Source organism: Astatotilapia calliptera, chromosome 1 (assembly GCF_964374335.1).
Source record: "Astatotilapia calliptera chromosome 1, fAstCal68.1, whole genome shotgun sequence".
NCBI lineage: Eukaryota > Metazoa > Chordata > Actinopteri > Cichliformes > Cichlidae > Astatotilapia > Astatotilapia calliptera.
In genome coordinates, this window is record NC_137422.1 from 8,140,998 (window position 1) to 8,160,186 (window position 19,189).

The 19,189-nt window shown below is 41.6% G+C and overlaps 1 protein-coding gene across 1 annotated transcript in view; it reads left to right on the top strand.

Annotated features, from left to right (window-relative positions):
- prmt3 (protein arginine methyltransferase 3) overlaps nt 1–19,189 on the top strand; it is a 65,295-nt gene that overhangs the window by 37,119 nt on the left and 8,987 nt on the right. Inside the window, exons 12-15 of the mRNA XM_026177820.2 lie at nt 5,895–6,082; nt 9,968–10,054; nt 17,161–17,211; nt 17,807–17,894. Of these exons, the coding sequence (XP_026033605.1) occupies nt 5,895–6,082; nt 9,968–10,054; nt 17,161–17,211; nt 17,807–17,894 (414 nt within the window). The remainder of the gene's footprint in view (nt 1–5,894; nt 6,083–9,967; nt 10,055–17,160; nt 17,212–17,806; nt 17,895–19,189) is intronic.

The window sequence follows — 19,189 nt, forward strand, 5'->3', positions numbered from 1 at the left end:
GATCCAGTACGGACTCTTTATGCCGGCGAGGCGTGATTGCGAATGTCGCTCAGGTGCATCTGTCTCCCCTGCAGCTGGCGCGCAGATCATGCCCCACCACAGACTCCTATGAGCAAGTGCTTAGGTGACAGTGGGAAGGAAAAACTGCCCTTTAACAGAAAGAAATGTCCAGCAGAACTAGGCTCAGGGAGTGGAGCCCATCTGCTGGAACCAGTTGGGGGTGAGGGGAGGAAGACAGGGCAAAGACACACTATGGAAGAGAGCCAGAGATTAATAATAACTAATAACTGAATACAGCGAGGTGTATAAACACATAGTGAGCGAAAAAGGTGACTGAAATAGACTGCAAACAGGGTGTAGCATCAGCAGACAGGGTGCCGCAGTCAACTTTAGTTGGAAGATGCTGACTTGTCTACAAACACTTGTTAACTACTACAGGGAGTGCAGAATTATTGTATATACATATACATATATACATATATATACATATACATATATATACATACATACACACACACACATATATACAGGGAGTGCAGAATTATTAGGCAAATGAGTATTTTGTCCACATCATCCTCTTCATGCATGTTGTCTTACTCCAACTGTATAGGCTCGAAAGCCTACTACCAATTAAGCATATTAGGTGATGTGCATCTCTGTAATGAGAAGGGGTGTGGTCTAATGACATCAACACCCTATATCAGGTGTGCATAATTATTAGGCAACGTCCTTTCCTTTGGCAAAATGGGTCAAAAGAAGGACATGACAGGCTCAGAAAAGTCAAAAATAGTGAGATATCTTGCAGAGGGATGCAGCAGTCTCAAAATTGCAAAGCTTCTGAAGCATGATCATCAAACAATCAAGCGTTTCATTCAAAATAGTCAACAGGGTCGCAAGAAGCGTGTGGAAAAACCAAGGCGCAAAATAACTGCCCATGAACTGAGAAAAGTCAAGCGTGCAGCTGCCAAGATGCCACTTGCCACCAGTTTGGCCATATTTCAGAGCTGCAACATCACTGGAGTGCCCAAAAGCACAAGGTGTGCAATACTCAGAGACATGGCCAAGGTAAGAAAGGCTGAAAGACGACCACCACTGAACAAGACACACAAGCTGAAACGTCAAGACTGGGCCAAGAAATATCTCAAGACTGATTTTTCTAAGGTTTTATGGACTGATGAAATGAGAGTGAGTCTTGATGGGCCAGAAGGATGGGCCCGTGGCTGGATTGGTAAAGGTCAGAGAGCTCCAGTCCGACTCAGACGCCAGCAAGGTGGAGGTGGAGTACTGGTTTGGGCTGGTATCATCAAAGATGAGCTTGTGGGGCCTTTTCGGGTTGAGGATGGAGTCAAGCTCAACTCCCAGTCCTACTGCCAGTTTCTGGAAGACACCTTCTTCAAGCAGTGGTACAGGAAGAAGTCTGCATCCTTCAAGAAAAACATGATTTTCATGCAGGACAATGCTCCATCACACGCGTCCAAGTACTCCACAGCGTGGCTGGCAAGAAAGGGTATAAAAGAAGAAAAACTAATGACATTGCCACCTTGTTCACCTGATCTGAACCCCATTGAGAACCTGTGGTCCATCATCAAATGTGAGATTTACAAGGAGGGAAAACAGTACACCTCTCTGAACAGTGTCTGGGAGGCCGTGGTTGCTGCTGCACGCAATGTTGATGGTGAACAGATCAAAACACTGACAGAATCCATGGATGGCAGGCTTTTGAGTGTCCTTGCAAAGAAAGGTCGCTATATTGGTCACTGACTTGTTTTTGTTTTGTTTTTGAATGTCAGAAATGTATATTTGTGAATGTGGAGATGTTATATATCAGAATCAGAATCAGAATCAGAATACTTTATTGATCCCTGGGGGAAATTATTTTTTGTTACAGTGCTCCATTTTAAACCAACATTAAGACAAGACAGACAATACGCTAACTAAGAATAGTACAATATATACATATATATACATACATACATACATACATACATACATACATACATAAGTCACTTATAAATAAATATTTGGAAAAGAAACATGTGTAGCTGTAGCAGCAAACAGTGTGTTAAGTGGATGCGTTGTACAGGGAGATGGCCACAGGCAGGAATGATTTCCTGTGTCGTTCAGTGGTGCTTTTCGGTAATCTCAGTCTCTCACTGAACGAGCTCCTGTGGCTGACCAACATGTCATGGAGTGGGTGGGAGGTGTTATCCAACATTGTCTTTATCTTGGACAGCATCCGCCTCTCCGACACCACCTTGAGGGAGTCCAGCTCCATCCCCACAACATTGCTGGCCTTACGGATCAGTTTATTAAGTCTGTTGGCATCTGCGACCCTCAGCCTGCTCCCCCAGCATGCAACAGCATAGAGGATCGCACTGGCCACAACAGACTCATAGAAAATCCTCAGCATTTTCTGGCAGATGTTGAAGGACCTCAGTCGCCTCAAAAAATAGAGACGACTCTGGCCCTTCCTGTAAAGTGCTGTGGTGTTTTTAGCCCAGTCCAGTTTATTGTCAATGTGTACTCCAAGGTATTTATAGTCGTCCACAATGTCAACACTGACCCCCTGGATTGAAACAGGGGTCAAGTGTTTCCTGGTCTTCCTGAAGTCCACGATCAGTTCCTTGGTCTTTGCCACGTTGAGCTGCAGATGATTCTGCTCACACCACGTGACAAAGGAGTCGACCACAGCCCGGTACTCTGTCTCATCATCCCTGCTGATGCATCCAACCACCGCAGAGTCATCAGAAAACTTCTGAAGATGGCAGGTCTCTGTGCAGTGGCTGAAGTCTGTGGTGTAGAGGGTGAAGAGGAAGGGGGAGAGGACAGTCCCCTGTGGTGCCCCTGTGTTGCTAATCACCTTGTCAGACACACACTGTGGGAGACGTACATATTGTGGTCTTCCTGTCAGGTAATCAACAATCCAGGACACCAGAGAAGCATCCACCTGCATCGCTGCTAACTTATCACCCAGGAGGGTCGGCCTGATGGTGTTGAAAGCACTAGAAAAGTCAAAAAACATGACCCTCACAGTGCTCGCCGGCTGGTCCAGATGGGTGTAGACACGATTGAGCAGGTAGATGATGGCGTCCTCTGTTCCGAGACGAGGCTGATAAGCGAACTGAAGGGGATCCAGATGTGGTCTTACTATGGGTCGCAGCTGGTCCAGGATGAGCCTTTCCAGGGTCTTCATGATGTGGGAGGTCAGTGCCATGGGCCTGTAATCCTGGGGGCCACTGGGACGAGGCGTCTTTGGTACAGGGACGAGGCATGATGTCTTCCACATCACCGGGACCCTCTGCAGACTCAGACTCAGCATAAACAGTTTATGAAAGACTCCACACAGCTGGGGGGCACAGGTCTTGAGGACAAGGGGACTCACTCCGTCTGGTCCAGCAGACTTGCCTGAGTGAAGTCTCCTCATTTGCATCTCAACCTGGTATTGAGTGAAGGTGATGAGGGGTGTCAGGAATCTCACAGGAGGCAACATGTGAAGAGAGAGGCTGGCACAGTGGTGTGGCTCTGGATTCCAGGCTGACTGCAGGTGAGGTTGTGGGGGTGGGAGCAGACACTGTGGTGTCGAATCTATTGAAAAACAGATTCAACTCATTGGCTCTATTCTCACCTCCCTCAGTTCCCCTGCTGTTGGTTGGCCTGAATCCAGTGATGGTCTTCATGCCCCTCCACACCTCTCTCATGCTGTTCTGCTGGAGTTTCCACTCCAGCTTCCTCCTGTAATTTTCCTTAGTCTCTCTGATCTTGTCCTTTAGTAACACCTGGATCTTCCTCACCTCCTCTTTGTTGCCCCCTCTGAAAGCCCTCTTCTTGTTGTTGAGGAGGGCTTTGATGTCCTTAGTCACCCACGGCTTGTTATTTGGGTAACAATGAACAGTCTGAGCTGGAACAATGGAGTCGGTGCAGATTATATTGGTTTCACTGGTGAAAATAAATGATTGAAATGGGTATATATTTGTTTTTTGTTAAGTTGCCTAATAATTATGCACAGTAATAGTCACCTGCACACACAGATATCCCCCTAAAATAGCTAAAACTAAAAACAAACTAAAAACTACTTCCAAAAACATTCAGCTTTGATATTAATGAGTTTTTGGGTTCATTGAGAACATGGTTGTTGTTCAATAATAAAATTATTCCTCAAAAATACAACTTGCCTAATAATTCTGCACTCCCTGTATTTATGCATACAAATAACCAAACATCAAGGCAAGCTGTGTAGCCACACAATGCACAATTGCATCAAACTGACATTGAAGTATGTCAACTAAAGTTGCTGCCTGAACAAAAATAAAGTGAAACACTGAAAGTAGTAACTTTTATAAGAAATAAATAAAAACTAGTAGGCCCAAGTCCCATACAATCTCAAAATGGCTCAACAAAACATGGTTCCTGCAACCTCTCAAAGGTTTTTAGCCAAAAACACCAGCCTATTGACATGATCAGGCTTCAGGGATGCACGCAGGCAGTTGACAACATTTCCACCAGTGCTGAAGAGCCTTTCTGATGAGGCACTTGTGGCTGGGATGCAAAGATATTTCTTTGCCAGGATGGAGAGTCGTGGGAAGTCGTGCATCATATTCAGTAGGAATTAGGCCTACTCACCTATGGCCAAATGGGTTCTTTTTTGGGTTCATTGAGAACATGGTTGTTGTTCAATAATAAAATTATTCCTCAAAAATACAACTTGCCTAATAATTCTGCACTCCCTGTAGCCGAGCAGGAGTAAAACTTGGAAGTAGTGCAATTGAGACCAGAAATGGAGAACATCCGCCTTCAAAGTAAAAGTTGCATGTATTACTGTAGCCAACAACTTTTTAGAGATTTTACTTTGAAGGTAGACGGTCTTCATTTCTGGTTGTTATCGTACTTTTCATACTTTCACTACTGGTGAAAGAGTAATTTAGGAGTGCTTGCAGACAAGTCTTCATCTTCCACAAAAACTCTGAGCAACCACAGCAATCTGCTTGCAAATAAAGTATTTGCAAAGAGGTTTTCAGTCCAGCACTGTGTTGCTCTTTGTGAATGCCATCATTCCAGCAACGACTCACGAACTAGTTGTGGGGATACTCAAAAAGATCTAAGTGGCAACCATGATAAGAATTTGGGGAATTTCTATTTGTTTGCTCTCTTATACCAAATGTTATCAATTCCGCTGACTCCACCCACAACTATAAGTGCAAGTGGTCAATTCAGCTGCATCTCATAGGGTACACAGCACCATCCCTTACCAAAGCGATGCACCACCCATCACAGGAAGATCCTCACACATTGATGTTGTGTTTTGTATTTTAAAGTATTACATCGTGGTATGTTGTATATTGTGAATGCACTATTACAATATTCATAGTTCAGTATTTATGAGATTGTGCCTTCTGTAAAGCAGTATGTATGATGAGTAAACAAAGATCAATAGCTACATTAAAAAACTAAAAGCGAGAAAGAATATTTTATTTAATCTCTATTTGACGTAGTTGTCTCCTCATTTTTAGTGTTGCTCTATTGCGTGCCTTTATCATCATCCTTAAGCAATATTACATCAGTCAAAGAGTCTGAAAGCTGAAATATAGGCAAGATTTAAAGTAAATATTAATAGATCGATGAAAAAGCTCAAAGTGGCCAGGAAGAGAAAGTATGCATGTGCTGAAGGATGAGCAACTGTTGTCAATCTTTACAAGGTCAAGAAAGGATTTGAAGGAATATTCATGTTATGGAAAAGAGATATAAGTTAAGTGTCTTTTGTTTTGGTTTTTGGCTATTTGACTTTAGCCCAAATTTGGCAGTTTCTCTGCTGGATGTGAGTGTTGAGGCTTACTGATCAAACAGTGGTGATGCTGTTTTACTAATTTTGTTCATTTGTTTGTTTCGCTTCCTCACAGTGTACCCAGACCTTTGTAACATCAGCCTGGCAGCTGTGGGTGATGTACAGAAGCATCAAGACCGCATTGCATTCTGGGATGATGTATATGGCTTTAACATGACATGCATGAAGAAGGCTGTGGTGCCAGAGGCTGTGGTGGAAGTGTTGAAAGCAGACACACTCATCTCTGAACCTACAGTCATACAGGTAAACATTCAACCTTCTGTGTAGCTCCTTTGCAAATCCAGTGGCAAGGCTGATATTTAAAAGTAAAAGTAATGTCCTTTACCAAATAAAATGACAATACAACCTGAATGGTTGGCTTGTCTCTGTATTTATTTGGGGTTGTTTTTGGCTGGACACACAGTAGATAATTAAACGTGACTTGTCAACCAAAATAACTACTAGAAACTTTTTGTCTCTTTAAGTTAAACTCTATTTTTTCTCTTTATCTGACTTTGCACAGATATTTTTGATCAAGCTTACAACTTTGACTTTTTTTATTGTTCTGCCTTATTTGTGTTGCAGTGATTAGAGAGCAGATATTCAATTTTGTCTTCGTTTGATGACACGAACAAGTAAAAATGTTCTGCAGCAATACACCTGTACACACAAATGGGAGAAATAGAGTCTTCAGGGCTCAGGCAGTTAAAAAATCGACAGAGAACGAGAGCTGCAGTTAGCTGTATAGAGAGATAGGGCCTTATAGCTTGTGTGTGTATGTGCATGTGTGTGTGTGGTGATGCTGTAGAGCTGGGTGATTGATCTGTCTAATCCTTTTTTAAGTTCTTCTTAAGGAAACTTCATTACTCTCAGCACACTGAGGACAGAGTAGTTTTAGCTGTGCTGGTGGGAGAGTGGTATACAGAGAATATGCAGATAAAGACACAAGGAGTCTCATATCTAAGAACACCTTTTGTGGATATATCTCAGAAGGATTGCTCTTTCCTCTTTTCTCTAATACCTTTTATATGTGGGATTTTTTTTTGCCAGTTGGCCTGTTTGCTAAGTACCGTGTCCTCCACCCATCTCAGAATGTGATGAATGAGGGTAGAACTTGATGTAATGGAATTTGAAACCTCTAATCGATAGTTTCTCCCCTCCAGTGACAAATAGACAGCCCCTCTGCCCAAATTACAAGGACTCCCATCTATTGCCTCCCTTTGATACGATCCAATAACATTCCATTAAAGCTGGCTGCTACTCCGGAAAATTGAGAGCCCTTTCATGGAATTATATATTCCAGCTAAGCAGATAAGTTTTTTTTTACTCACAGTGAGAAGAGATAGCAATGTTCAATCTGAGCAATGTTTAATTCGCTCCCTTTAAACCTGCCTTATGTTATGCAGTTGTTTCCAATCATAAATAGCTTAAGAAGTCATTTTGCTCCTTGGTATTCCAAATTGTTTCTTAAGAAAAGCACAATGTTTGCTACATACAATAGGGGAAATCATTATTCGATTCCCTGCTAAATTTGTAAGTTTGCTCATTTACAAAGAAATTAACAGTCTCTCTAATTTTTATGATAGTTTAATTTTAATAGAGAGAGAGAAAAAATGCAAACAACATAAACAAACAAACAAATCAAAAAACACATTACATAAAAGTTACTACCCAGCCAGAATTCTGGCTTCCACAGATTGGCTGTGTACCCAAAGGTTACAATTAATCACTTAACTACAGATACTACAGATCTCAACTCGTATGCTTAAAGCACTGTCCACAGTTTCTTCCATGCCAACATCTCCACCACCATTGCCAAGAACACAGAGCTGTCAAAGGGCCAGGGACAAGGTTGTAGAGCTACACTAGGCTGGAATGGGCTACAAGACTATCAGCAAGAAGCTTGATTAGACAAATATTGGTGCAGCCTTTTGGAAATAGAAGAAATATAAACAATTTCAGTCTCCCTGCCTCATGGCGTGAGGATGATCATGAGAAAGGTGATGGATCAGCTCAGAACTACACGGGAGAAGTTTGTTGATGATCTGAAGGCAGTTGAGACCACAGGCACCAACTACACCATCAGAAACACTACACTGTAATGGATTGTAATCTTGCAGCGTCTGCAAGGTCCTTCTGCTCAAGAAGGCACATGTACAGGCCTGTCTCAAGTTTGTCAGTGAATATCTAGATGAGTCATAGAAGGCTTGTGAGACAGTGCTGTGATCACAGGAAACCAAAATCAAGCTCTTTGGCATGAACTTGACCCGCTAAGTTTAGAGGGAGAGAAATGTACGACCCAAAGAACACTATCCCCAAAGTCAAGCATGGAGGTGGAAACATTATGTCATGGGGATGTTTTTCTGCTAAGGATACAGGATTACTTCACTGCCAATAGATGGGACCATGTCTTGGAAGAGAACCTCCTTTCCACAGCCTAAACAGTGCTGATTGGTCTTCCGGTGTGATAATGACCCAAAACATACTGCCAAGGCAACAAAGGAGTTGTTAAAGAAGAAGCACATCCAGGCCATGGAGTGGCCTAGCCAGTCTCCAGACCTCAGTCCTGTAGAAAATCTGGAGAAGGAACTGAAACTTCAAGTTGCCAAGTGGCAGCCAAGATATTCTGCCTCTCTCATTTCTTTTTGAGAGAGCAAACTTACAAATTGAGCAGAAGACCAAATAATTATTTTCCCCACTATAGCAGTACAACTTGTTGGGTCTGCGCTTCCACAGGCCCCGCTGGTTTAGAAACTTATTCCCGTTAACAAAGCAAGGAAGCAAGATGAACAGCTTTAACTGGTTTTTACTTGCTAGCAAGGGAGGCTGGTTGGAACCAGGCTCTTGGAGCTAACCACTCCTCACCTGTCTCCTAGCCAACTTCAAATAAACAGCCTTCCTTGCAGTCTTTTATTCTGAGAACACAAGCATTACTAAACAACAAAACAGAACCCTCACATAGGATGTCCCATAATAAAACACTATAGCCTCCCCCACCAGCAGACTGGCTGGGGAGGTGGTCAGAAACAAAGGAATGTCTTTGATCTTTGGTCTTTAGTCTGATCTAATTCTAGTATCTGAGTGATGAATGTAAAAACAATATCCTCTATTTTTGAGTCCTCGCAATCGCTAAAATGAACAAAGAGAAGTGTTCTTGGCATGTACTCAATTTTCTGCTTTTGGCTCTCAGCTTCCAGTTACTACTGAAAGCTGTAGTAAGTAAATTGTCACAGCCCTAATTAGTCACCATAACTGTTATAAAGTAACATGATTCATTTAACTGATCTGGGTGCTCAGTGGGAGAGTGTATCTAATTAGAGTTGCTATATAAATAATGTCGGATGATTGTCAGAATGCTGTAGAGGAAAGTCATTTTTCCCACCCTTGACAGGATAATAGACAGGTGCAGGATATGATTTAGGAATCATTTCCTCTTTTGTGACAATTGTAGGCGATAGTACCCTTTAAAGCGCCCTTTAACTGGGCTGCAGTCAGCTATTTGTCTCCAGTAGGGAGACATTTTTTGTTTTTTTCGGCCAGCTCGAGTTAGTCAAAATATAATTACTTTCCAACTTTTTCCTAAGCATATATTTGCATGAGATTCCTAACAGAAATGCAATTTATTTAAAAAAATCACCATTTATAGTGAGTGAAATCATAGCTTTGTACCAAAAAAACACAGTGATGGCAGGAAAATATGCCAGTTTTCAATTTGCCAGGCAGTACCTGAACAAAGCACTGATGCTAACATGTTCGCATTGACTTCTAAAACACAACATAGATTAACAAAGGCATCATGTACAGCACATTTAATTTTCTCAGTAAACAATTCTGTGTACAGGTATGTTATTTCCAACATGTCAGCATTGGTTCTCTCAGACATAGTGACAATAGAGAACTACTGGGGAGATTTTGTAAGATAGCCACACTATTATAAGAAATCTCTACTCGCCCAAACTTGGTGAAGAGCTTTGATTTGACCAACTCTGCTGTTATGAACAAACAAACTCTGTCACAGACTCTATGTAAAATTCAAAAGCAAAGTATACCAACAAGTTTTTTCTGTTATTCTTTGAATTACGTCACAGTTCACACTGTCATTATTATTATTAATCTTTTTTTAAATGCAGTTTTGCCTTTTCCCTACAGACAATTGACTGTAACAGAGTGTGTCTGTCTGAGCTGGAGTTTTCATCAGATTTCCACTTGAAGATAACAAACACCACAGACTGCACGGTAAGTCAGATATATACGTACTGGCTTTTGTTCATTTGTAGTCTGTCCACATGCTACACAAAAAGCCCCTGAAACAACATTGTACATCCGCAACCATTTATCAGAAATACTGCGTGAAAGGAACAAGGTGGTACAAACAGAAGAGATATCTGTCAGCACGTGCTGATATATTATGTCTCTGTATTGTCTCTCAGTTGGATGTTGAATAGAGTTTCAGCTTGAATTGGAGACACCAGGCTAATGTGATTTTGTATTGCATGCCATACAACATAGTCAGTGTACATGGCCTGCTTTGCTTTCCATGTCATACATAATTAATTATTTCATCACCCACAAATACTTTGTGGGTTAAAAACACGTAAGCACATATTAAAAGAGAGGATTTCAAAGCTAATCCAGCCTTGTTAACTGGTAATATTCAAACCACATTCGTGCATGTCCTTCCAAAAGTTTGCTCAACCTGTTAATTTTATTTATTTTTAGCACTCAAAGCACATGTGGAATGATGAGAACAACTGTAGTCCTGTGTGAGGCATTATCTGACTCCTAGTTGAACCTGTGAGTAGGTCAGCTTGACCAAAAACTTCAGTACAAAATTGAAGTGCATGGCACCAAAGCATGAAGAATGCTTTATGAGTCCATTTGGACTGGCTCTGGCAGCCACCATCAGCCCCTCCAGTCATGCCACCCAATTCCATGAACTTCCTACAGCATCACAGACACATTTCTCTCTGCAACACCAATAATAACCACCCAGCTAAAGAAGAGCCTCACTACTGTGGGCTTGGAGAGAAGTGATTTGTCCATAACAAGGCCTATTGTGTTGAAGCAGCTTTGTACTATGCTGCAGTGTTACCGCACTGGTGTATGGGTTTAATGGATAATCAATAGGTGGTTATTATCTGGCTTGTGCTCCCTGGGTAAGGCTGGTGGATTTAATGGGATTTGTAAACATCCTTTCATTTTTCCTGTCTTCTCTGCTCTGTAATTGAAAACATCCCGTTTCTATTTCTGGATTGTAAGTCCAGTCATGTTAGAGGTAACAGATGATAGGATCATACATTACGGAAGTGGTTTTTCAGTTTATTGTTATTTTTTGGCAATACTTTGTCCTGCTTTCTTCCTGTTGTTTCACATGTCTTATTATTCTCGGTTGCTGTGATGTATGTAGGAGGACAGATACTGTATGTGTGTGTACGTCTGATGTGTACAATTTATCGTTCAGTCATGCTTGTTTCATGTAGGGTTGTTTTGTTTTTTTGCATTTATAATGCAAGTACTCTAAGTGTCACTCGTGTAAATTGTAAATACCTGCCTTGAGTATCCAGCCTGCTTGTCTCAGGATTTACAGACGGACTGTTGCCCTGTGGGAGTAGCATGTTGTTACCATAAAGACACTGACCTGTAGTCAGTATTGGCCACAGCTCCTCAGTAGTAGTTAAGATTGGGGTGTGTGAAGGGTAAACTGCTCCTGGACCAGTGCTCAGGGATTGGTGAGGGAGAGCTGCTTCTCCTGTCCTGTGATGGAGCGCCTGCTTTTGTTCTCCTGTCGACAGTCCATTCATCAGCTCAGCCTGCCTAACCTTGCATTAAATGAACAGCACAACCCCTGCGTCTGCGCCGCTCACGCACAAGACAAATCCTTTCACTCTTGCTGTTTTTTCCCAGTCCCTTTTTCCTTTCCTCCCTCTTGAATTCCACACACTTTGCACCCTGTTTACATGCAAACGTTGAAATCTACCTGCTGCATACAAACTATATGTGCTGAAATTTTCATTAAAACTCTGACTGGTCTGGCATCTGTATCTTTTTTTTTGGCTTAACCCTCTAAAGCATTGCTGCCATCATGATCCATTTACCTAAACTGTAGAGTGAGTAGCAAAATATCTCACCCCCTCTCCTAAGGGTGGAAAAGATGAATGCTGATGGCATAGCAGGAGAGAATAAGTTTCTGTCTGTATTTAATTTTAACACTGCTGTCTCGGTGCTGCTGACATAGCTACTGTAGCGCTACAGAGAAAAAAAAGTGAGCAATCCATCTCTTACCTGCTTTCCATCAAATTTGAATTGGGTGTATAAGGGAGGGGGGGTGGCCTTCTGGACTGACAGGACAGGTACTCTTCAACTTCAAGGACAATTTTCAGAAATCCACTCTAACTCTTAACAATGCAGCACTATGCAGCATTTTGAGTTAAGCTATCAGTTGATTGTCAGAAAAAAACTGCCTTGGCAGGTTATTTCCACTTACAAATCATCATCAGCACACTGATTTATGCAAATGTCCTGAAAGTTACAGAGGAAGTGTTCTGAGTTTAAACTTAAAAGTCTGCATGTCTGTCTACAGAAGGGTAATACACGCAGCACTTTAATTGGCTAGATTATATTTGATTGAGGAAAAAAATGTGCTTAGAATGTGTTTTCCCTTCAAATAGCATTGTCTAACATCGATACAGTTCACTATTACTACTGTTATTATTATTATATGTGATCACAAAGTTGTATAAAGCTTGTTCTGGGCTCCCTCAAGTTAGGTCAAAGGAAACTGATATCCACCAGGTCCTTAACACTGATTAGTAGCCATAGTGATTCTAACAGTGGTAATTCTAGTATGTATTTATGAATAGTGGTTGTAACATTCAGCACTGACAGCATATAATGGCACTATTTCCGGTTCAGTATTTAAAAAGGGCATTTGCTGACCAATGCAATACCAATCTACTAAATTTGGTAAACCTGTTAATTAAACAAAATTGTGACCTGTATAAAATGAGTCAGTAAATACAGGATGTAGATAATTAAAAGAGCCTTTGGCCTGATTAGTGATTTAGAGCAGCCATTCCCAAAGTCAAGAGCGCTGCGGCCCTTCCAAGATATACTTAATTTCAAACTGAATTTCTCTTATTACTTGTTACTGTGTCCCACACTTTGGGACAAACAAATTAACAGTGACCAACGCCCAAAGGTAAAGGCTTTAAAGTGACAAAGCTGGAGTTTGTCTTCATGCCGTGTGACTATGCTATTTTAACATGCCCTCCACTCGTGCATTCATCAAGCACTCAGGAGCAAAGCTCAGCAGTGGAGCAAACAGTCGGTTTTGTACAGCTTGCCTCTCGACCTTCTCTAACTGTTACTGTAGAGCATCACGAATGAGGAACACCACCTGCAGGTGTGCTGACTCGTGCTCCACCTGAGCCTCACGGCTGCAGTTGAATGGCGAGGCTGAGAGGAGAAACGTAGGGGGAAGGGGGGAGGAATTCACAACATCTTGCTCGTGAGGTGGTCGTGCTTGAAGCCTCCACGCCTGGATAAACCCCATCAAAAGCGCATTAGCCCTCTATTCTCCCGCCCCCTCCCTCCCTCCACCTCACCGCCCCTTCCTTTCCGTCCTTTTAACCCACCCTCTCTTTTCATGCATCCCCCTCCCCACCACCGTATAATAGTATCTGGACGGGCCACGCGGCTCGCTGACACATAGCCAGGCGAAAGAGGAGCGATGATGAATTGCTCCCTGTTGGTGTTATCCATGATGATAATTATTAATTTTCCCCCTGTTCTTCCTGGAGAATGGGGGCCGGAGAGCTGCAGTCTTGCAGAGCCTCCTCTGTGGGCCGCCAAGAATCCCACTGTCATCACTTATCACAGACAGAGCCGGGGCCCAAGGCTAAACGCTGATGAAAATGAAAAGCGCTCGTTCTGATTTGTCCTGTTTTTGGTGTGTGGTTGTGTGTGTATGTGGCTCTGTGCTTCCTCTCCTCTGTCTTATGTTTTTGATCCCTTTTTGTCTTCATCCCCTATATGGTAGGAAACATAGGCTTTTATCTGATTTCATAAGATGTCAGGTATGACACAAAATTTTTTTTGTTTAACGCCAAACAGGACTGCTTTTTTCCAGCAAACACCTACTATTTGCTACCTGCTTAGTAGATGGAGCAGTCCATCTACTGGTGAAGAAAATTGTAACATTTAGCATAGAGATCACTGTTTAGCATGGGCGGCGGTCTTATATCGGTCGTTATTAGCTATTTGCTCGTTGCCAGTACTGGTACCATTAACTGTCGATAAATGTAAAGTAAAAAAGCAAAGATGTGTGAGAAACGCCATTCAATCATGTTATTTATGAGTGTTGATGGTGTATAGTTTGTGCACATGAGCGTACTCTTTAGTGTCCCTGATGACCACACACGTGTTTGGAATCTGAGCAAAGTCAGGAAGTGTGTGTGAGCAAGTTATCAGTGACAGCATTGTCACATTATAAGCTCATAAAACTGACATAAATGCTGAGACCAATACTTTTATCAAAATATCGGCATTAGTATTTGTCTTAAAAACGCTATATGCCGTGCTGTAATTTAGTATCCTTCCCAGTTTTTGGAGAAACTGAGGAATAAAGAGAGAGATTACCATGCTTAAATTCATCAGGTGGACAGAGACAAGGCTCAAAATAAATATGGGAGTACATGGGCAAATATTTGCCCTCTGGCTAGCTATAACAACTCTGTAATCTGTGACATGATGCCTGTTGTCTGTTTAAATACTAAAATAATTTCCATTTCAGGGAATTCACCTTTTTTTTTTCCATGCGAAAATAAACAAACTTCTTTTTACTGTTTTCAATACCCATCTGAAGTTGAACTTTCAAGCTTTTACTAAGTCATTTCGGACACCCGGGTAAGTTTGATAAGTTCTTCTCTTCCTCTTTAATTAAAAAAGTGCTAAAACATGTACAAATCAGGTGAGAGTCATCCAGACCTCATTTGATCTTCTTCTGTTTTATTTATGAGGCTGTTACATCCTGTTTTTTCAGTTGCGATTTTAATGGGGCTCTGAGCTGCTAAGCTGTTTGTGTATTTGCAAGTTTCTCTGGCCTAAATTTTAATTGCCCGTCTCGCTGGCTGTGTGAAAGTTGCACAACGCAAGAAGTGACAATCAATCTCGCTTATGAGGCATTGTCATCGACGAGGCGTGATGAGGATGATCTCTGCCTCTCTGGCTGAGAGAGGTGAATCTGCTCTGCCTGACGAGTAATTACAGCTAATTTCCTAATTACCTGAGCAGCGAGCTTTTCTGTAGCGTTCATTAAAAGCCATAATTGCATTGGGTTGACATGCTCTTTTATCCACTTTGGGTTCTTTTCTCACGGTTTAGCTGCGACTTGCGGTGCTGCCCCTGCCTGTCTCAGTCGATAAAGGTTGATTGAAGCCTCAGTGCGTGGAGTTTATTGAACGCAGCTTCTGACAGCAGCATGATTATCAGGGTTGCGTATGTGTATTTTTGAGTGTGCTGCAAATACTTTTAGTATTGCAAAAAAATCTGAAATTGTTTGGAGAGTTTTACAGAAGCTGTGAACGGATGGTACTGTATTTTATGTCTTGAAAGAAGAAGCAGCATTCCCTGTGGCATTTAAATGGTTTCCCCATCCTCCATTCCCCATCTTCCATTACCTTGCAGTTTTTGTCTCCCTACCTTTTGTCTGTTTTCCTACCTTTACAGCTTCCTTTCCTCTCTTCTGTATACTATTTTCCTCTCTTGCATTGATTCAGCTCTTCTTTGTCTCAGAGAGCCGGCCTCCAAGTTGTCAGCTGCATCAGGATTAAAAGCTATTAGTTCTGCATCATTGCCACTACAAGTGCGCTCCTGAGATTGATAGAGTGGCTTTGTTCCTCCAGTGGGGGCAGATATGAGAGGAAAACAAACCTGGGGGGGGTTACACCTCATATTTGACAATGGTCACCTAAAGACTTTCCCTCAGTTTGTTTTTCAGTCAAATGTGTTTATGGCGCTGCAGGACTACAGAGCATGTTTTGGAGCAAAAACCACACTTCCTTGCTGGTTTTTAGTGAATTTACACAACTGTAAGACATGTTAAAAGCTCATTATTGGACCAGAGATTTTTCAGATGTCCGATTTCCCTTTTCCTTGTGGGAATTGTTGATTTAAATTCAAATGTATGGAGTAAAGCGTCATTCATTTTCCTTAACCTTTCCTTTTCTTCTTTTCCTGACTTTTGAGATTTTTTTTTTTACATTATTGGAACACTGCCACCAAAATAGCCACCTTTGATAATTTCATATAACAATCTAAGGTATATATTTTTGTTACTGTCAGCAAATTTCGCCCAGTGTTGCCTCATGCGGTAATTTGTTTCTTTTGTCCAGTGACAAGTCTCAAGCGAGGTGAGAGGGAGCACGCGGGGACATGTTGTTGACTCAGCCTAAATGAGAAAGCAAGTTGTTTTTGAGAAGAAGTGGGGCTGAAGAAAATAGAATGCAGTTCCCATACAACTCATTTTGATATCTACTATATGTAAGCTGGCATTGCCACTGTGGCTCTACAGACCACACACTAGGGCTGTGCAATACTGCACACTGGCCCTGTAAATAGAGGGCCAGTACTGCCGATACCAATACCAGTGGAGAGCAGTGTGTCGTGATTCATGAGATGAATCATGTTCAGTTTTCAAATTCTGAACATATTTTAATGACCACCAAGTTTGGAGGCCTGGAATGTAAATATCCATCTGATCATGTCTCTGTCAATGTCTGTGCTTTAAATGTTCTATAGGCTAGAAACAAAACAGAAAGTCAACACAAAAAGGTTCAAACATTTTTCATTGTGCATGTTTAAGGTTTATTTTATATTATTTTTTAAATTAATGCAGTTTAGTTGGCTTCCTACTAAACTTAGTGGCAGTATTGATCAAAGTATCGATCCTATCATGCTAGTATTGATCCAATAGCAATACCAGCCTTGATATCAATACTATTGATACTATTGATATTTGCATCAATATGCCCAACTCTCACACGTAAGAATAACATGACAAAGCTGAATTGCGCTTTCTCCTTTAAGGAGCACTTTAAACACAAAGATAAGGGTGCATATCGAAAGTTTTTTTTTCTCCCAGTTTGTTTTTACTGTCTTGTTCTTGAACCCAGTCCTTATCATGTGGCTCATATTGCTCATTAATATCTCGAGACATGGTCTGCCTCCAGCCTCGTGCGCACTCGCTCTCTCAGCTCTGCATGTCACCGTTGCAGTGTAGTCAAACAAATCCAGGGGTTTATTGTACTGTCACATTCTAACACACCCCTCATATTTCATTGCAGGCAATTGTGGGCTACTTTGACATTTTCTTCGACAAAGGCTGCAGCAACAAGGTAAGCAGCGACCGAGCCATTTAACGGAAACTCAATTATGTTCACGCTTTAGCGTGTTCCTCCTCCCTGAGGCATTCGCTGGCAATCGACGGGCGTCCTAGCCGACTGCTGATACAAGCACTTACCCAGCAGAGCCGGCCAGTTGGAACAGGCGATGCCAAGCTGTGTGAGCAGCACAGACACGCCTTCTGATTGCACTTCCTCTTTTACCTGAAACTCAAGTTGCATTCTATTGATTTGAATTTCAGTAAGATTCTGTTTATTGTACATACTCAGCTATAAATGATTCAGAGACCAATAGCTGTAAGAGTGGGTCAGCTTTAACAGAAACTCACCTCACCTTTTTTTTCTGCTTTCTGTGGCATATTTGACAGGAATCAAAAAAACATGGTTTCCTCTTTTGAAATAGTTTCACATTAATGCTAATTTCTTTCACAAAAATCTGGCCCTATAAATAGATTTGAAGTCCTTAAGCATTCAAATGTTTTGTTTTTTTGCACAATAATACAAAATGACAAAGTGATCCTCCTTTATAGAAACTCAGTACTGACTTTAGGATGCTCTGCTAATGTTTTTTCCCTCTCCACATTACTAGGTGATGTTCTCCACTGGTCCTCAGGTCACAAAGACACACTGGAAACAGACCGTGTTCCTGTTGGAGAAACCTGTGTCTGTCCAAGCCGGTGAGTCAACACTTCCCTGAGAAACACTTTACGACACTGTGCAACGTTTAGTGCTACTATCTACTCAGTTCAGTTTAATTTTTTTTACTCTTATTTACATATTTTATAGGCAGGTTTGCATTTAATATTCAGGTGTGGTAATTCTCATGATATCATTTCACTCTTCTGGACCCTTTGGGGTGCGTCATAGCGTGTTGCAGTCAGTAATCTGTCTGTGGTGGAGATGTAGTGAGGCTGGTTGACACCCATTATCCGTCAAACACAGTGACAGCGAGGGATCAAAACAAATCGCATTCAGCCATCAGAGGCACCATGTAAAACTTCATCTGATAGCCAGCTGCAGGCCTCTGAATCATGATATGTTACAAGGGAGGCGTTTTGTAACTGGCCAGTCAAATATCTGCGGAATCGCTGTATCAGCACGTTAAAAGACAGTTAACTGATAGAGCTTGATGTGAGTCGTATTTGTATGATTGTTTATGGAAATGACTTTCTTTAAGCCCAATCTCCACCAAACTGAACTGGACGTCTTGTCCTGTGTCTTGTGTTCACTAACAGCATCATACAGTGATTCATCTAATAGCTATATTTTTTTAAATATTACAGATTTCACTTCATTGTGAGGACACTGACGCAGAAGTACATTATTAGAAGACATTTTGTTTTATGGTGTCATGTGTGTCCATTAGAATCACAAGCAGATGCCCACGGCAGGGTACTCAGAGCCATTATGCTATCATGTCAAGGCCCCTTGTGGTGTGGCTCTCACACTTTACAAAATGCCATCAGTTACTAAACCCTCATATAAGCACAAAAGTGTGACACAAGCGTGACACAAGTGTGTCAGTGTGTTTGTTGTTGTGAGGACATTTATTTCATCATTTATTTTATTATATTCACTTAAACATTTCCAAGTTTAACGATCACAAGTAACCGTACAACTCTTAACCTAATTCTAACTATATCCCTAAAACTAAATCTTAAGCCTCAACTAGGTTTAAAAGGTGTTTCAAAAATTGAGGGCCGGCTAAACCTAAAATTTCATCCCTCAGATAAAGCTGGCTCTCCAGTGGCTGGCAGTAAAGGCATTCTTCCTCAGTTTAACACACAGGGGTTTTGCTGTTAGAAAACAAAAAGGAAAAACAAAGTCAGATCACCTTATTAAAAAGTCTTTTCATCTCAGAAATGGTTGAAGAATTTGAAGGTTCCAGCATGTTTTCCTTTTCAGACATGGTGCTGATTCTCAAACTCAACCAGCCAGTTCTTTTCTCTTTATTGTAAAAGAAACGATTATT